This window comes from Plutella xylostella, chromosome 10, assembly GCF_932276165.1.
Source record: "Plutella xylostella chromosome 10, ilPluXylo3.1, whole genome shotgun sequence".
In the NCBI taxonomy this organism is placed as follows: Eukaryota; Metazoa; Arthropoda; class Insecta; order Lepidoptera; family Plutellidae; genus Plutella; species Plutella xylostella.
The window spans coordinates 5,157,109-5,175,026 of NC_063990.1; the positions used below are offsets into that span (position 1 = coordinate 5,157,109).

The 17,918-nt window shown below is 38.9% G+C and overlaps 1 protein-coding gene across 1 annotated transcript in view; it reads right to left on the bottom strand.

Annotated features, from left to right (window-relative positions):
* LOC105396506 (protein sidekick) overlaps positions 1-17,918 on the bottom strand; it is a 47,746-nt gene that overhangs the window by 20,017 nt on the left and 9,811 nt on the right. The window contains exons 2-8 of the mRNA XM_048623315.1: positions 5,516-5,611; positions 5,031-5,207; positions 3,414-3,630; positions 2,174-2,874; positions 1,983-2,078; positions 931-1,050; positions 28-183 (exon numbers count right to left, since the gene is read on the bottom strand). Coding sequence (XP_048479272.1) covers positions 28-183; positions 931-1,050; positions 1,983-2,078; positions 2,174-2,874; positions 3,414-3,630; positions 5,031-5,207; positions 5,516-5,611 — 1,563 coding nt within the window. The remainder of the gene's footprint in view (positions 1-27; positions 184-930; positions 1,051-1,982; positions 2,079-2,173; positions 2,875-3,413; positions 3,631-5,030; positions 5,208-5,515; positions 5,612-17,918) is intronic.

Below are 17,918 nucleotides of genomic sequence, written 5' to 3' on the forward strand. Positions count from 1 at the left end.
TAAAATAAACCAACATATTACACATACCTAGAACAGTAAGGTAGGCCTCCCCGCTGACCCGGCCCGCGTCGTTGGCGCGAACACACGAGTACTTGCCGGAGTCGGCGGCCGTGGCGCTGGTCACCAGCAGGTCGCCCTCGTCCAGCGCTTGCAGGCGACCGGAGAAGTTTATTATGAGGGAGTCTGGAAGGATGGTGTGAAATTATAGGTGGGTACTTTAGTTTTGTAGGCGTGTTTGGGAGGTTTCGTTGAGATGTTGACATTGAAGTCAGTCGTGGATCGGGAAGCGTGAGGATTCTGAAGACGATGGAAATCCTAATGACTCAAGTACCACAGGTCACGGGTTTGTCTCGGCCGGGTAGGGCATATGTTTACTGATAGATGATGAGGGTGTGTTTCTGTGTAGACTATGAAAAGGCGTTCCGATGTTCCTGCTACAGTTTCAAAAACTCATTGTTTTTTTACCGTTGGGTAAAGAGGGGTTAGGAGCAGTTGAATTGAAAATGAAAGGAAATATTGCATCGTGAGCTGGTTCGAAAGTAGTGCGATCTCGCTCACTCAAGCCGAGACCAACGAAACAGAAAATGCTTGTGGTTTTGTTGTTAACCGCAAGCACTCTATGCTGATGGCGCGAGCTCACCGACGATCGATATGCATTACACCTAATACTATTTTACACTGTAAAGTGTCTGCATTGGATTGAAGCATCTCGTTACACGGTACAATATAGGTAATATCATCAAATTGTATACAATAAAATTTAAGGATGTGCATTTGTACAATCATCTCACTAGTTTCTAAAGGGGTGATCAAATTCAGCAATAAATTTGAATCAATATTTTTGTAATAAATCTAATTATATTTACACATCTATCTATGTTAATAGAACACAAAAAAATACACAAAGCATTCACCGTTTCACTAACTCACCGTTGAAATACCAGGTGATATTAGGCGTGGGCGCGCCGATGGCCCGGCAGGAGACCGTGGCGTCCTTCCCGTCCAGCACCGTCAGGTTCGCCGGCGCCGCCTGCATCACCGGCGACGACGCTACGACACACGCACGCACACACGTTAGTTAGCTCTAGCTGCTACGGGGTATTACACTATACGGTACTAGGTATACAAGCTTTTTTTGTTCTATTTTTGATTCAAAAATATAGGGTAAAATGCGACTATAGTTGGATATGTGCATGAAAAAAGGTTTGGTGTTTTTGTGCTTCTAAATTTATGAATGTAAACTGCCGTTACTGTCGCGATCATTAGTGCTATTGTACACGCGAGCTAAGCGAGTAAAGAGGGAAACTTTGATATGGATAATATGCACTTTTGACCCCGACTGTCGATCGTAATGGTGAAATACGATCTACAATATAAGGTGATCAGATCAGTGATCATGATCACCTAGCTCCTATTATTTATAAACACTTTATTGTATAATAATAAAAACAGTTACAAAAATGGACTTAAAAGTAGTAAGTATATACAGAGGCGGGCTTATTGCCAAGAAGCAATTTCTTCCAACCAACCTTTGTTTGGTGGAAAACTAAAGATTTTAAGTATTATGTATAGTGATTGAGATTTCTTCTATGCTACAGTACTGAGTCTGCATTTGTATCGGAACAGATTGCTACGGATTAGTATGCAAAAAACAAATTTAAAACATGTTAGTAAGTAAACTCTCAAATTGCATGCAAAAAATACTGTTAGAAATATCTGTCGAAAGTGAGAATTCTAGTCGCATGCTTCATACGATTTTCTAAAATGTCTGAGTATTATAAATGAGAGAATAAACGGTATCTATTAAATTACCATCAGACAAAACTACCTGCAAAAGAAATAGTGAAGATACGCAATTACAAACTAACTGGAAACCTCAACCAAGAAACAATAGAATAGCAAAATTATACAACACACTGTGCAGTAAAAACAAAACTGCTATAAAATGAAGTGCACAATGACGACAACTTTATTATCCTTACTGCCAGTATCGAATCGGAACGTTTTAGCCTTTTTATCTGCGGTCCTCATTCTTATTAACTTCATATGACTGCGAGGAACTCGCCTAGTTTCCTGAGCTGTACGACAGTGACAAGCAACAATGGATGAGTCAGTATACATTGAAACTATACACATTAAAATCTATAATGAAATAAATAAAAACAGAACTCACTTTTGATCTTGAGCCAGGTATGCATAGAAGAATCGCCAGCCTCATTGCTAGCTATGCACTGAAATATACCCATGTCTTGCACTTTGAGGTCGGTGATGGCGAGCGAGCGGTCGACCTCGACGCGGTAGCGGCCGCCGCCGTCGTCCACGTCGCCGGCGGGGTCGCCCGCGCCCGCGCCCACGCTCGCGATCTTCCTGCCATCCTTGTACCACGTGATGCTGGGCAGCGGGATGCCCTGCACGTCGCATTCCAGCTTTATAGACGTGCCGAACTCCCCGAACGTCTCGGCCTTGAGGCTGGTCTGGAAGACAGGCTTCTCGTACACGGTGACGGTGGCGGAGGCGGAGACGGTCGCGAAGCCGCCGGTGCGCAGCCGCGCCTGGCACGAGTACTGGCCGCTGTGCGAGAGGTTGGCGGAGATGAGCCCCAGCGTGCGGTTCCAGGGGTCGTTGAGGTCATACGTGACGCCCGCCAGGTCGATCAGCAGCCCGTCCTTGAACCACAGCGTCTCCAGCTCGTGCAGAGGCCGTGCGTTCGCGATACAGTACAAGTTCGTATTCTCTTGCCCTTTCACTATTTTCGTGTTTTCAGGCTTAATTATTATTTCTGGCGGTATTTCTTTATTATCATCTCCGAAAACGTTAAGTTTTATGTATGGGCTGTTTTCTACTTTTCCTAGTTGCGTGTTTATTGCTCGTACCCTGAAAACACAATACATAAACGTAACAGAGGAAAGTAGCCTGCAAAGTAATTATTTGAAGTTTGTTATTTGGGAACTTATAATGCTCGCATTAAAGTCCTTTAGGTGTGTGATATGTTGAAATAAGCTACTAAATGGCTCAATATAGCCAACAATAACATTCTAATCACCGCACAATGCCCAGTCAGCTTTTTATGGTTCGACGCATCGTGAAAATTATACGGTTTCAACATTTGTGAGGTGTCATATTCCGTACAGTAAACTAACTCTCATATAACCGTGTAACCGCGGCAGAGCTTTCGCTGTTATCTACGAGAGTCGACGTGATGAGATGATTCAACTGTCATTACGACATTTTCGTGTGAGTACACCATAATGGGCGACAGTGTTCCGTAATTTGGGTCAACATGATATTATTTTTATTATTATCATCATTATCACATAATACTGCTTGAAAGTAACAGTTTTAAGTAAATTATCTTTGTAACACCAACATAAGAAACTAAAACTTAATTACATTTAAACAATGCTACTGCGTACCTGTAGGCCCTTTCGTCGTCTCTTGAAGCGGACAATATCACAAGCTGATGCTTGTCCGTGACTGCGTACTTGTGGTCGTAGCGCAGCGGTCCGTTCTCGTCCTGCCAGATGACGGAGGGCGGCGGCTCGGACTCTATGTAGGGCAGGTCCAGGATGGCCGCGCCGCCCGAGTCCGCGGTCACCACCGTGTCGCCGGCGTCCTCAAATACGCCCATATCTGCAATACCATTACTCTTGTTAATCCGGGAACGATAAGAAGGCTGTATCGGTGTGTCTCTGAACACCTAGCACAAAACGTAGCGTAAAATGACTCTTTTTGTAAAAAAAAACGAATTCTAAAAAGTCGTATAACTACCAAGTTACCATGGAAAAGCTTGTTCTTGCAAACTTAAAAAAAAGTTCTTGAAAAAAAGTTGTTCAGAAATACCCCTGCGTCACCTCATTCATGACAACCTGTATTAAAGTAAAATTTGTGTATGCATTTTACAGTTAGATACAGTAAAAACCGGCGGCCTTGTCGCTTTATGCGATCTCTTCCAGGTGGCCTACAAAACCTATCGACGACGCGTTCCGTTGCTTCCAGAAACGAAGGCTCGTCAATTATTCACAGAAAAACCGTTTGACCGAATGCCGCTTGCAACGTTGGAGACAGATCGATGTACTACATGCATATGTAATAATTTTCAAAGTATTTACTGGTGCATGCATATCGATCCGGGGATAAAGCTTATTAGCCAGGGTTCGTATGTAGCTTGTAGCGTTATGCTTCAGTAAGCGAATGCGTAGTGCCTAATGCGAATATGTAATATATTTTATGACAAATATTGTCGTTTTAATAGTAATTTACATTATAAAGCCTTTTTAAGATGACGTAATTCTTGTTTGCAGCGGCGGTTTCGAACATTGAGCATTGGCATGGCTAGTATTTAGGTACACGTTGTTGCAACACGATTGGTCCAAGGTCAACAATAGGCACAGGTTCATAGACAAAGGCGAGAGAAACCGTGGACCGTGAGTAATTGTAACAGCTAACGGTTCAATCCCGAGAGTGTTACCAACCACATACCAGTATCAAATTCATACGCTACTTTACTTTTTCAGCGATTGAAACAAGAAATTCCATGTACATTTTGCGCGTAGTGAGAACCTATGTTACAATAGGCACAATGGAATCGAGAGGAGAGTGAAAAGCGGAACATGTCCGTTAATAAGGCCAGCCCAGTCGTGTTTCCAAGCTTTAAAACAATTAGAGAAATTTAATAGAACAACGAAAGAGAAAAAGGCCGGAATGTTTCTGACATGAATGCCCTCGCTCGCAGTCCTCCATCAGCCTCCCTTATACGCTTGTTAAAGATAATGTCGCTTCACTTTAATTTATCCACTTTACATTTACTAAGTTTTATATCATTCCATAATTGCTTTAGCTAAGTGCCTTATCCTTATGCTTACCATAGATTGTCTGATATGCGTAGTCAATAAAATACTTAACGTAATTGGGAAAGACGTTCCCCTTTTCCTGATACAGTTCCTCTAGGGAGTTGTTTATTCAAGGTCGAGCGTTTAGCCGGGAAGGTACTATGTTAAATGAATGATAGGGGTAAGTGCGTGGGTACTCACAGGCCACTACAATTTGATTCTTCTCGCTGTAGACGGCGCCCACGTCGTTCTTAGCGATGCACTGGTAGGCGCCGGCGTCCTGCCGCTGCGTGTTGTGGATCTTGTAGAACAGCTCCGACGAGTAGTCGCCCAGGGGAACCCCGTTCTTCAGCCATCGGTACATCGGTTGCGGAATTCCTGCGATTTTCAACAACTGTTCATATCTCTAATCTTGCCCGAGCATAAAGTTAAGACATGTGAGTGGAAATTACTGCGTATTTGTTCCGAATAGCAGGTATTAAGATACCGACTTTCAGTTCCCTGGAGCCGCGGCGAGCGTCGCCCGTTGACTTACATTCGGTAAAACGCTCTCAGCCGGCTATAAACTTATTAAGACATTACGTATTTATGTACGTTTCGATGTTGTTTTACATCCTCTTTTCTGAAAAGAATACTTGTATGTGGAATTTTGCGAATATTTAGTAAATATTTTTCTTATAACAAACCTGTAGCCGCACACTGTAGTATCTTGGTGGTCCCTTCTCTGACGATGCTATTCGATGAAGACGGCTGCATACTAAACCGTGGTGGTTGCATTTGAACTGAAACAAAAATAAAAATAGTTTTAAAAAACAGGTAGGTAGGTAGTCACTGTCTCAACATGGCCTACACCAAGATAACATCATGACGAACGCCTTGTTATCTAAAACAGTTGACCTAAATACACTTGTAAGATCTTACGGAATTAAAGATAAGCCTGAGGTGGGTTGTTAAAGGAGTTATCATATAACTTGCCCCATAAAGCCGCATCTTGAAGTGACAAATTTAATGAAAGGTGTAAATATACATAGAAACTTGATCAGTTTGCCGTAAAGCGTAACTGTACCAAGAGCATCCGACGCCATTGGGTATGAAAGCCAATTTGCGGATAATGCTGGCCTAGATGTCTCGCCTAGGTTGAGGTAGCAATCCTGATTTATTATGAAGATACAAGATTAATATATTGTTATAATTTTATTACAAACAATAGAAAGTATTCACTTCCATTTTAATTTAAAAGGGTACGAAAACTATCTCAAACTAACTTGCTGAAGATGAGACTCATTGAACAATAGATATTTTATGTAAGGTCTTCCTACACTATGTGTAGTATGTACTTACGACTTATTAATGTAATTTTTTGGACATATTATTATTTAAAAAGAATTACAATATACAGGTTTATTTAAAAAATAAATTTTATTCATCGGTACACGATAATCTTAGTCAACAAAATATTTTGGGCCAAAGAATGAGCAACATGCAAGTAGTAAGTTAAACTTTACGAAGTGGTTGAACTGCGGCGTTAGTCCGCATAAAGTGCACGTTATATCTAAAGTGGCTAAGACTCGAGAGACTTTAATGCTCATTTCCCAAGGCTGCTAAAAGCCTGAAACCACGCGGGCCGTTCATTCAAAATAAAACCGTGTCATTAGAAATTATAATTTATCAAGTGATAACGACAATCGCAACGTTTGGGCGCGGAGCTCGTTTAATGATTTTATCAGATTTCAAATGACTGCAATGCCCTAAAATTTGTATCGAATCACCGTCAATAAATGTAATGGCATTCTTTCATATATTTTAGCCAAGCAACTTTTTTTGGTAAGTGCAGTGGCGGTCTTGTTATTTGCTAAACATTATGGATTCCCTGAGCAACTATCGCAATTCGTTTAACAGATTCTCATCCAGGTAACTTCTTAACACCAAGCAAAAACAAAAGACGCTTCTTGAGAAATAAGTAACACAATAGACATTATAAGTGGAGTACATTGTTTTTAAGATGTTCCAAGACTTTCAAGATATTTCTGCAAGTGTAAGACTTTTATTGAAAGGAAAAAATGACTCCGCGTTTTTCTCTTAATCTTTTCAAGCCAGTTGATTGTAACAAACAGAGGCGTCATTGAAAGGATTTCAAAGATTTAACCCTTTTCCACTATAACTGCCCCACTGGGCCCACTGGGATATCTCAAAGGGAGTGTGCGTACACATAAATCTGTACGAATCCTTGTGGTATTAAGGTATTGACATTCAAGAGCAAACGGAAATTTGAAAATACTATTCCCCATTTAGTAACTGCTAACGTTTTGACATCAGAAACTATTTCATTCGCGGTTGGAATAACTTTAGTTGGATTAGAATAGTGCCATTTAATTGAAATTTTGTCGTTTATTGTTTTATATAACTCTACTGGGATGTTCCATTTGCTCTGTGATTAAAAGTTATGCTGTAATATCGGCGGGAATCATTACTATTCTCAGTGGTAAAGTTCAGAGAAATTTACGGTAAAATGTTTATTGGAGTTGTCCATTAGCGGGTAGATGGAACAGGGGTGGCGGGAGAGTTATGTTGGGGGCATTATAAAGTAATTTAGTGTGCCTGTCGCATCCTCTCCGTTACTCAGCAGTCCAGCGCCGGTACATCAGCTCGTATTCAGAAACAATGACTATCAAAACTCTACCTAATGGAGTTCAGTCTTTTCGCTCGTTTTGCATTTTTGCGCGGCACTCTGCAGCTTTGGAAAAAGCTTTGAGCTTTTGCTCTGTGAAATATAGCTTGTTGAAATTGTTATAAGTAATTTATCATTAAAGCATATTTTCTTATTGATATTAAAAATAGATTTCTCCAAATATAATTTATTGTACTGAGTTTTGTATTCCATTCACACGTACACGTATCTAAATTAGTTAATAAAGAAAAAAATATAGTTCATGATTTCATGTAATGAAGTAAGTAGAGGATGAGGAAGTTAATGCCAGGATGTAGACTCTTGTTTATTTTTTAACGTGAATCTGACAGCCTATAACAAAGTTGCCCCAGTTAACCGCACGTGTTTAGTATCATGCACACAAACGGGTTGATAGAAGGCGTGATTTCGAACTACGCGTAAACATGTTCAAAGAACAGCCTAATTTAAACCCAATTATAGCGTTACATCTGCCAATGTGGGGCGTGTTTCTATCTAGCACTATGAATGCCTGGGGGAGCGGTGAATAACCCCTTATCCATCCACCCTCGGCTCTATCGTGGTTTTTATATTATAATTGAACATAATCCACTGGGCACTTCAGTTGCGTTTTATAATAGCTATTGCCATTTGTCCCAGTTGCTGCATGGAGAAACACAATTGTATTAAATTACACAAACCCGGTCCCAGATGTTTTCTTATAAACTTTAGAACAAGTGCCGTTAAACGGGGCGTACCAATTCTTGTAAAGATTGAAGATATTGGGTCGTTCTTCGGTAACACTCAAGGTAAATGTAGGGAATGCATCAGGCAGTAGACATCAATCTCGAAGCAAGTTGTGTTTCCGTTACGTGACTCACACCTATGGCACGTCTTCGGAGCTACGGTCACTAACATACTAATAGAATGAGGCTGGCTGGCGCAACGTTTTTTTAGTATTCTGGGAATCCACCACGAATCAACTTGGGAATAATAAATGGGCGTTTGAAATCGTTATAATAATAAATCAAATAGCAACGATTCGTTGTATGATAGAACTAAGTTATACCGTTCACGTGGTACGAAAGTTATGCGCTAAGAGCTAAAACAGCTAAAGTTTGTTGTTTCGACACGACACTCCCACAAATGCTTACTTCCGTTTGCGTTGTGCGGAGCCACCGCCTCGGTCTCGGTTCGACAGTTGGTCTGCCTGTAACATGAAACTTGCTTAGTAGTTAAGCGCAGTGCTCCGGGAAGCCTTTCGTCCTTCTAGCTCTCAGGCGGCGCTCGGCGCTCGATTTGTATAAAGAAACCTTGCAATGCTCGCCGGCCCCGCACGCCGCTTGGGGATTATTCATATTAATCATCCGTTACTACTTAGGTCATCGAAGACGCTTTGTTTTTAACCCTCGATCGTAAAAAGGGGTCTTATATTTTTTATGATTGCATCTATCATTATCGTTAGTGTTTCATATAGGCACTAAATTATTATGCTAACAAACCTTCATTACATCATTATTATGCTAACAAACAAACTTGCATTACGTCTTTGTTAAAAAATAAGTTCTTTAGTTTTTAATAAAATTATTATTAAATAAGTTTTTTAGTTTAGTTTCTGGTTTTGAAATTTCCATTCAGTTCCATTTTAAAGATCATTATTTAGTATAGTTAATTAATTCTTTCTATATTCTAAAAGAGGATGGGCAAAAATATATGGGAGCTGGGACCACCCTCCAATAGCAATAAGACTAACATCGTTGGATAGGTCTTGTCAAAAGGAATAACTTTTGCTTTGACAGCTTTGTTGTCACAGTTGTCCGTTCAGAGATATATGAATTTTAAGTTCCGATACTCGTCAGTTCATCTTACTGCTATTGGAGGATGGACCACCCTCCAATAGCAGTAAGACTAACGTCGTTAGATAGGTCTTGTCAATAGGAATAACTTTTGCTTTGACAGCTTTGTTGTCACAGTTGTCCGTTCAGAGATATTTGACTTATAAGTTCCGATACTCGTCAGTTCATCTTACTGCTATTGGAGGCTGGACCACCCTCCAATAGCAGTAAGACTAATGTCGTTGGATAGGTCTTGTCAATAGGAATAACTTTTGCTTTGACAGCTTTGTTGTCACAGTTGTCCGTTTAGAAATATTTGACTTATAAGTTCCGATACTCGTCAGTTCATCTTACTGCTATTGGAGGATGGACCACCCTCCAATAGCAGTAAGACTAACGTCGTTGGATAGGTCTTGTCAATAGGAATAACTTTTGCTTTGACAGCTTTGTTGTCACAGTTGTCCGTTCAGAGATATATGACATACAAGTTCCGATAGGGGGTTAATTAAATATTTTCTTGGGAAATAATACACGGTGATTATTTAATTATTTATTATTATAATTACACTATCTACACTATCAGACGAGATCTGGGCATATTGGATGACAATAACTGACGATTAAAAGCAAAAAGGGCCGCGGTGGAGGTGTATTCAGCCCGTAACTTCTGTTACGTCGTCTGATAGTGTAGATAGTGTAATTATAATAATAAATAATTAAATAATCACCGTGTATTTTATTTTATATTTTTTATTTTCCCAAGAAAATATTTAATTAACTCCCTATCGGAACTTATAAGTCAAATATCTCTGAACGGACCACTGTGACTACAAAGCTGTCAAAGCAAAGGTTATTTCTATTGACAAGACCTATCCAACGACATTAGTCTTACTGCTATTGGAGGGTGGTCCAGCCTCCAATAGCAGTAAGATGAACTGACGAGTATCGGAACTTATAAGTCAAATATCTCTGAACGGACAACTGTGACAACAAAGCTGTCAAAGCAAAAGTTATTCCTATTGACAAGACCTATTCAACGACATTAGTCTTACTCCTATTGGAGGGTGGTCCAGCCTCCAATAGCAGTAAGATGAACTGACGAGTATCGGAACTTATAAGTCAAATATCTCTGAACGGACAACTGTGACAACAAAGCTGTCAAAGCAAAAGTTATTCCTATTGACAAGACCTATCCAACGACATTAGTCTTACTGCTATTGGAGGGTGGTCCAGCCTCTAATAGCAGTAAGATGAACTGACGAGTATCGGAACTTAAAAGTCATATATCTCTGAAAACGGACAACTGTGACAACAAAGCTGTCATAGCAAAAGTTATTCCTATTGACAAGACCTATTCAACGATATTAGTCTTAATGCTATTGGAGGGTGGTCCCAATCTGCCCATTGTCATTTATTAATAATCAAAACTATACAGCAATAGCCTAAAAAACTATTTGGGTAGCAATATTGAAACTCAACCATAATACAATATAGAATAGAATAGAATAGAATAGAATACTCTTTATTTTGCACTTGCCATATAGTTATTCAACAAACGAATAAAATGTTAAATGAACGTTTGCACACCAATATTCCCGCCAATGCCAATTAATATTTAGCCATCGGTAAATTTTAAACGGGTCAGGCTGTTGCTTCAGTTTAATCATTGCATTTTTGCGAAGGCATTTTTAGTAACTGACCTAACGAATACGGCCTTTGCACTTTCCCAATTGATTGTAACCGCTTTGCATGAATCAGCGCTCAGTTGTTCGCAGATGCTAATAAACTGTTGGAATGAGAGGCAATAAGGCGAGCCACAGTGGCCACAGTAAGAAGGCACGCAATATTGTGCATTCTCTTAATGACGTCGGCCCGAGTTCCCGATACTTGACCGCTCACCCAAGAGACCACAACCGGTTCGTAGTACACCAAACTGGCATAGCGATAGCAGAACCACATTTACTTATTCAGTTATAAAGATGATAAAGAGAGTTGCGTCAAATTGCCTTGTTCCATTTTACACGAGCAATTTAAAGGTAAAAAGCGCGGGCCACATTTGTAAAACTTTCTTGGAGCGGAACGATGCTTCTCTACGGCTCGATAAGACGCCTAAATGCCGGAGGGAAAGGGCTTAGTGCAAACGACACTCTTTTAAGCAAAAATCGGAGCTGGTGTGTTCGCGTAATTAGCAGGAAATGAACAGGAAACAGCGAAATGTTTGTTGTAGCAACAAGGATTCAAGTTATTTGTATTTTTATTTCAACTTTAAAAGCGAGCTTTCTGTACGAGCTTCTGTTGGCAAGTTTCGAGACAGACGTGTAACAAACAATAGAAAATATAAATGTGTGGGAAAAATGATAGCGCATTGCCATCCTTGAAACAATGGAAAACGAACATTTTGTTACTCCTAAATTGTGTTGGATGGGGCATTTCTTTAAAGCTGGAATAAATAAAGTTACCTGATTGAAACTCAACTGTGCTTTCCTTGCATAAAGGATGTAAAATCGATCGCCAGCCTTGGTTGAAATGTGCTACATACTAGTTATGTATAGACAGTGTACTATTGGACAATGCAAAACAAATAATTGCCGTCGGTTTTGCCAGCAAATAATGAGATGTGGTAGTAAACTAGTACTGGATACAAAAGAAGCTCACATACAAGTAAATGAACTGGTCATAATTAACTCAAACGAAAGAATAAATAGCTACACATGCACATGCAGTATGTAGTGAGTAACTTAATACATTTAGTAATGCAACGCCGGCTGGCGGCTCTTACCCGGGGCGGTGTGTGCTTATTTCACAACCGAATGGGACATGCGGAGTCTAATCAAGTTTTTGTGGCGTCCCCGCGGCATTCTCTCTAGGGCATGCTTTTATCTTGCCCAAGGCCATAAACTAGATTCATGGACGTGCGACGCACGTCATGCCAGTTCTTATATCCGCACACACACGCAGTAACCATGCTTTGTTCTATAATGGACTCCCTTGCGGGGTAGGCAGACGTGCGTTGTGGAAACTACTTTCCGCCTGTGCCATGTAAAGCCCAAGTCATTGCTTGATATCTTTTTCAGTGCCATTCATACAAGTTTTTGGACCCGAACTCCAGACTTTGCGAAAAATGCAAAATTCAGGTTGTTTATTTTGAAAATCAATTTACTGGAAATGTCCGCCTGCGTTATCGGAATTTAGGAAGTATCTGGAGATCGTTTAGCAAGTAAAATGGAGATTTTTTGCTCTGCACTCATTGCTTTGCGTTTGTTTGTCCAATCAAAAATTGATCCGTATCACTTCAAAATTGGCAACATTGTATCAAATGACCGTTTTTAGGGTTTCGTACCTTTTCACTCGATTCCTGGTCCATCTATGTATCTAGAAGTGGACTCAAATACAACGGATATGTTGATTAATTATTTACTTACATGGGACACAGTCCGCACCTGACGCTGAAGTTGATGGTAAAGGTTAACTACCGAACTACTGTGATGATACCCTATGTGGACGAATACGTCCTTCCTGATTTATTTTATTGTAGGGTACTTTCTACATAAAATAACATAACTAGGTACATAGCAGATCCTTTTTATAATTCAACGAATAGTCTATACCAATAGCAAATCAAAAAAAATATACAAGTTAACCTAACATAGTGGGATTAATTATCGACTTATGGCCCTAAAACATCAATTTAAAAAATAAATAACTCTTTAAATTAATATTGTGTGCACAAAATCAATTTGCTACCTCAATTAATGAGTCGACATAATGTAGCATTTTATAACAGCAATATTAAATTGATTGTAAGTAATTTTTTAAATCTAACACAGAAATGCTTTCAGAAAAGTAATAATTGTTCCTGGATGTCCTTTATTTCCCGAGCTAGGCTGGCGACGGGCGAGCTGTACGGTGAGGTATAAATAGAATTTAATCGATCCTTTAAACCATGTCAGCTGCTGCCCCGTAACCTAATCAGGACCCGGTTGAATACATCATACCTGGGCCCGGTCACGAGATGTTAGCGCGCTAACCCTATTGTGTTGGTTTATGCACTCTTCGAGCTACTAGAGGTACATTCCGGTTTACTGACAAATTATTATATAAGTACTACAACTTTTTTTTTGTTTTCATTGGATATGAAGATGTAAAAGAGGGTCGTTAAGACATGAAATATGATATCCTTATCTTCCTAAAACTCAAACAAGTCAACCTATGAAATCATTATGCGTGATAAACTTAAGAAGATTTTTCGTTACTACAAGCTTCAAGTATAATTAAAACGTCCTGTAGTTGGCCATCATAAATATTTCGTCAAGAACATTGTTATGATCCCGCTCATGACTCTAAATGATTTATTAAACAAATTATAACAGCATAATTAAAACTCCTTTAATTAATTAGTCCGTTTGGCGTTTCTAAAGGATTGCTATTTAGCGAGGAACATGACGGAGGAAAATCGAGAGCTCAACGAGCAACTAAGTTATTAGAAACATTTAATAATTTATCGTCGATTACTTACGCACTCGGGGAAATAGCACACGTAGCGAGTGCCGTAAACTTCAGCGAGCGCCGCGTGAGCTCGATCCGCTTCTTACAAAGTCTTATTACCAGAAAAGGTAGATTACTAATTCAGTGACAGAGCTTTACGTACCCTTGGTGAATTTTGTTTTTTGATACATATTAAAATTCAGTGTTAAATTTCTTCGTACGATGTTTGCGTACATTTTGAATGTGGGAGAGATTCAATCTGAACGCGTATGCGGTCGTGGTGGCTATAAAATCACGGATTTCGGTGGTGCTGCTGAATAATTAAATTAGGGTCACACACAAAATGTCATCTCCACTTGTAGATGCTGTCACGCAGAGGAATCAACGGTACTGTCCGTCGGGTATACCGAAATGAACCCAAACATAAAACAGAAAAGTTACGATCAGAAATCTAACTTTCTATTATTAGATCAACTTATTTTTGTCAACTTTCATGAATACTTCTGTCACATGGGGTTTCAGCGGTTTCAAAAGGTCATACGTGAACACTTTTAGAAAAGGATAGGTAAGTACTTCCAAAATATTTTTGTTCAGAAAGTGCCTATGTTTAAAAATAATGTTCTAAATAAAATATTAGCTCGGTTATCCTCCTTCTAACGACTCTTTTTTTGTATCATACATTTTACACTTATGTACATTAAATTATGTATGTATATGTGTTAGTTTGACTCATACTCTATTACTACTCATACATACATATTATACATACATACTCCTATACATTATTTTTTTATATTATCCTATTTAGTTTCCCACTGCTGGGCAAAGGCCTCCCCTTTTTCCTTCCACACCCTTCCATCCAGGGCACTCTCAGCCCAGTTATTATCAAACTTATCCAGGTCGTATCCTATACATAGTGATAATAATTATTTAGCTCTAGTATTTACTAAATAAGCCATTGAACTTCCATACTACAGAAGGACCGAGTGGTGCAATATTCCCTTATCACGTCGCATGTTGTTTTCATCAATCGTGCCGTGCTCGTGCTACACCATGGTTTTTTAATACATTGTATAAGGGGTCATATAGGGGTCACAGTAAATTGAAATAATACTTATTGCACTTTGGAAATGTATACTGCATGGCAAAAAGCCGAACAGCTGGGGAGGGGGTATAAATGAATAATGTAAATTATTAGACCTATTCAGCACTTCAAACAATCGCCCACTGCTGGACATAGCTCTGTCAAGTTAATATGTAGACGTTATGATGCTCCTTGGCAGAAGCCTTCTTCTTAAAGACTTATGTTGAGGGAACTACGATGAAGATACCATATACATAGCTAGAAGAAGGCTAGAAGATCCCTTTATTTGTTTTGGACAATCTCCCAAAAGTATGTCCATATTAAAAGAAAACATAAACTTGAGTAATACCTACAGCGAATACGTATAAAAGCAAACGAGATTTAATTATAAAATTTCACTGGACAAAACATATTTTTGTGTTCGATGTATTAACAATGGTAAGAATTCGTTTTTAACTGGACTATGGAAACAATAGCTCACTTGGTTGTTGGTTTACCGGTCTACATTTCAGTTTATTCAGCTGAACCTCCCTGTACATCGTTTTGATTGCCGTTTTATTTTTTGTTTTGATTTATTTTCCTTTATGAAAAAAACCTAACTATCCGCAACCATCATTAACTGAAACTGCTGATATTGAATATTACTTTTATATATATTATATATACTATACTGCTTTTCCGTTTAAGATTCGCTTAAAAGTTCATCTGTGGAATTTTCGAAAAAAAATATCCTACTCCTTTTAATTATTTAAATATTGCAATTTAAGCTTTACTGTAGAGTTAATTTAATTTACTTTGCTTAGTTGTTTTTGGAATTTACACAATTTTGCATTAATATCGTATTGAATAAACATTAACGATTGAGAAGATTATTTATTTATTTAACTCTTTATTGTACAAATATTAGAAATAAAAGTACAAAGGGTGGACTTAACGCTAAATGATTATCGATATAATATGTTATGTATATCCAGTCCTGCCCCGCTATCGCGAGAGCGCATTAGGTGTCTAAAGATGCAGCGCACTGAGGCAATGAACCTCAGCCCAGTGTGTTGTGAAGCGCAGCGGTTTCATTGGCACTCGGCGTGCCGGCGTTTAATATTTATAACCCCATACAAGAGGAGTCCTGCCTCAGCTCCTTGGGCCGTGTGAGCCGTGTTTGTGTTTACCCTCGACTCTCGACCTACCGCCGTGTGCAGCCGACCGATCCTCTTTAACAAAGTGGTGTTATAAGTTTGTCGGCTGCAACGGTTTAGCGATGGAGGCCTGGAACGGGTTTCTTGTTTCAATCTTACATGTCATGCGATGTATCTTCATGTATTTTCGATTCGTTAATACAGGTACAGATATACGACTAAACATAGATAACTAAACTTAATTGAAATATATTACATGCAGTTAAGTAGTTTTTCATTATTTCAGAAGATACATTATCACTTATTTATAAATGTAATTTAATTTATCAGCTAACATAAACTATCGTATTTTTAAGACCTAAAAAATACAATTGACAACTTACAAGCTTTTCCACTTTTCATTTAGTGTTCGTAGGAAAGGTATAAAACAAATTAAATGAAAGTAGATTTGAAAATGACTTTCCTTTTAAATTTGAGTTTTTTTTTCAGTTATATTCATGAATTCTGCGCGACATAAAAAATACATAGAGCCATGGTTTCCGGTAGAGACGAGGATAATATTTGCATGCGTGTCCGTGAATGCATTTCCCATGAAAACCTCTTTAGTACCTACACTCATGCCCTCGACGAAAGAGACGGCGGCGGCTGTAGGACTGAAGAGCTCATTCACGGCGAAAATACTCGCAATATCCGATACCCGTAAACATACTTACTGTAGGTACCCATAATACGCAATATGAATGTTGAGTTACGATTATGCGATAAGAAGATACAGTACAGCATTAAATTTTAAAAGTATTTCTATTTACTATCGAAAGCTCAATAAACCCGAAATCCTGAATGAAATTATAATATTGACTGAGTTGTTGAACGTATAATTTTTCATAAGTTTTCAAAAACATTTTTTTAGCTTTTCTTCCATTTTTTACTAGCTTCGGATTATATTTTTAGGCAGTTATGCCATAAAGCTTTAAAGCAAATTACAATATATCACGCTAATTCTACTTAATACAATCTCCGATTAGGCACCCTTTACGGTGGAAATTAGCGGCCTTTGTGGAGCTGCATTTGGCATTCAAAATTATTAAAGTTAAAATTATGTACAGGTATAGGTCGCGGTTAACTAACTTTGTGTGCTCTGGCAAATTATATACCCTGACGCTTTCGTCATTCAATATTTAGTGGCACTCTAACTTGGCCGACTTCATTAAAGTCGTTGATGAGTTGTTTTCCTGGATCTATCCAGCCGGAGTTGACGCTCAAACTTAGTCGGCTGATCCTTTCGCTCAACTAAATACTGTTACACTTTGCGGGTTCTCACTAAAGTAATGTCCGCAGATATTACATCAAAAGATGCTCCATTTGACCAGATATCTGTATTAAGTACAAGCATCCAGCTATACTTAGATATCATAGAGCCCACCCGGCACCCGACCGGACTATTTCGTCAGGCTTCGGTACCTTGTACTATAACTGATGGTATCATAACAAGTAAATACTTGTATTTACTCTATTGCGTTACATTATATAGAGGTATGGCAAGGCGTGTCTCTGCATCTCCTCCAGCAGGCATCTCAGTGGTGACATAACCAGTTAAGCTGATCAAGTACATATTACTTTGTACTTGTTTACTCAAAATTTTATAATACTTATAAGACAACGTTAACATTTTTTCAAATAAAAGTGTATGGTTATTTTTCGGGCAAGAGAAGACTTTAATTTATCGGGTACTAGGGGGGTTTATGATCTAAGGGTGCTAGCTTCGCCTAAGGCTTTTCCGTAGGAATTTCAGGATAAAAAGAAGCCAAGGTGTTAATCAAGGGTGTCAGTCAGCTCATTACATACAAAATTTCATTAAAAATGGTCTCGGCGTTTTCCCGTGAA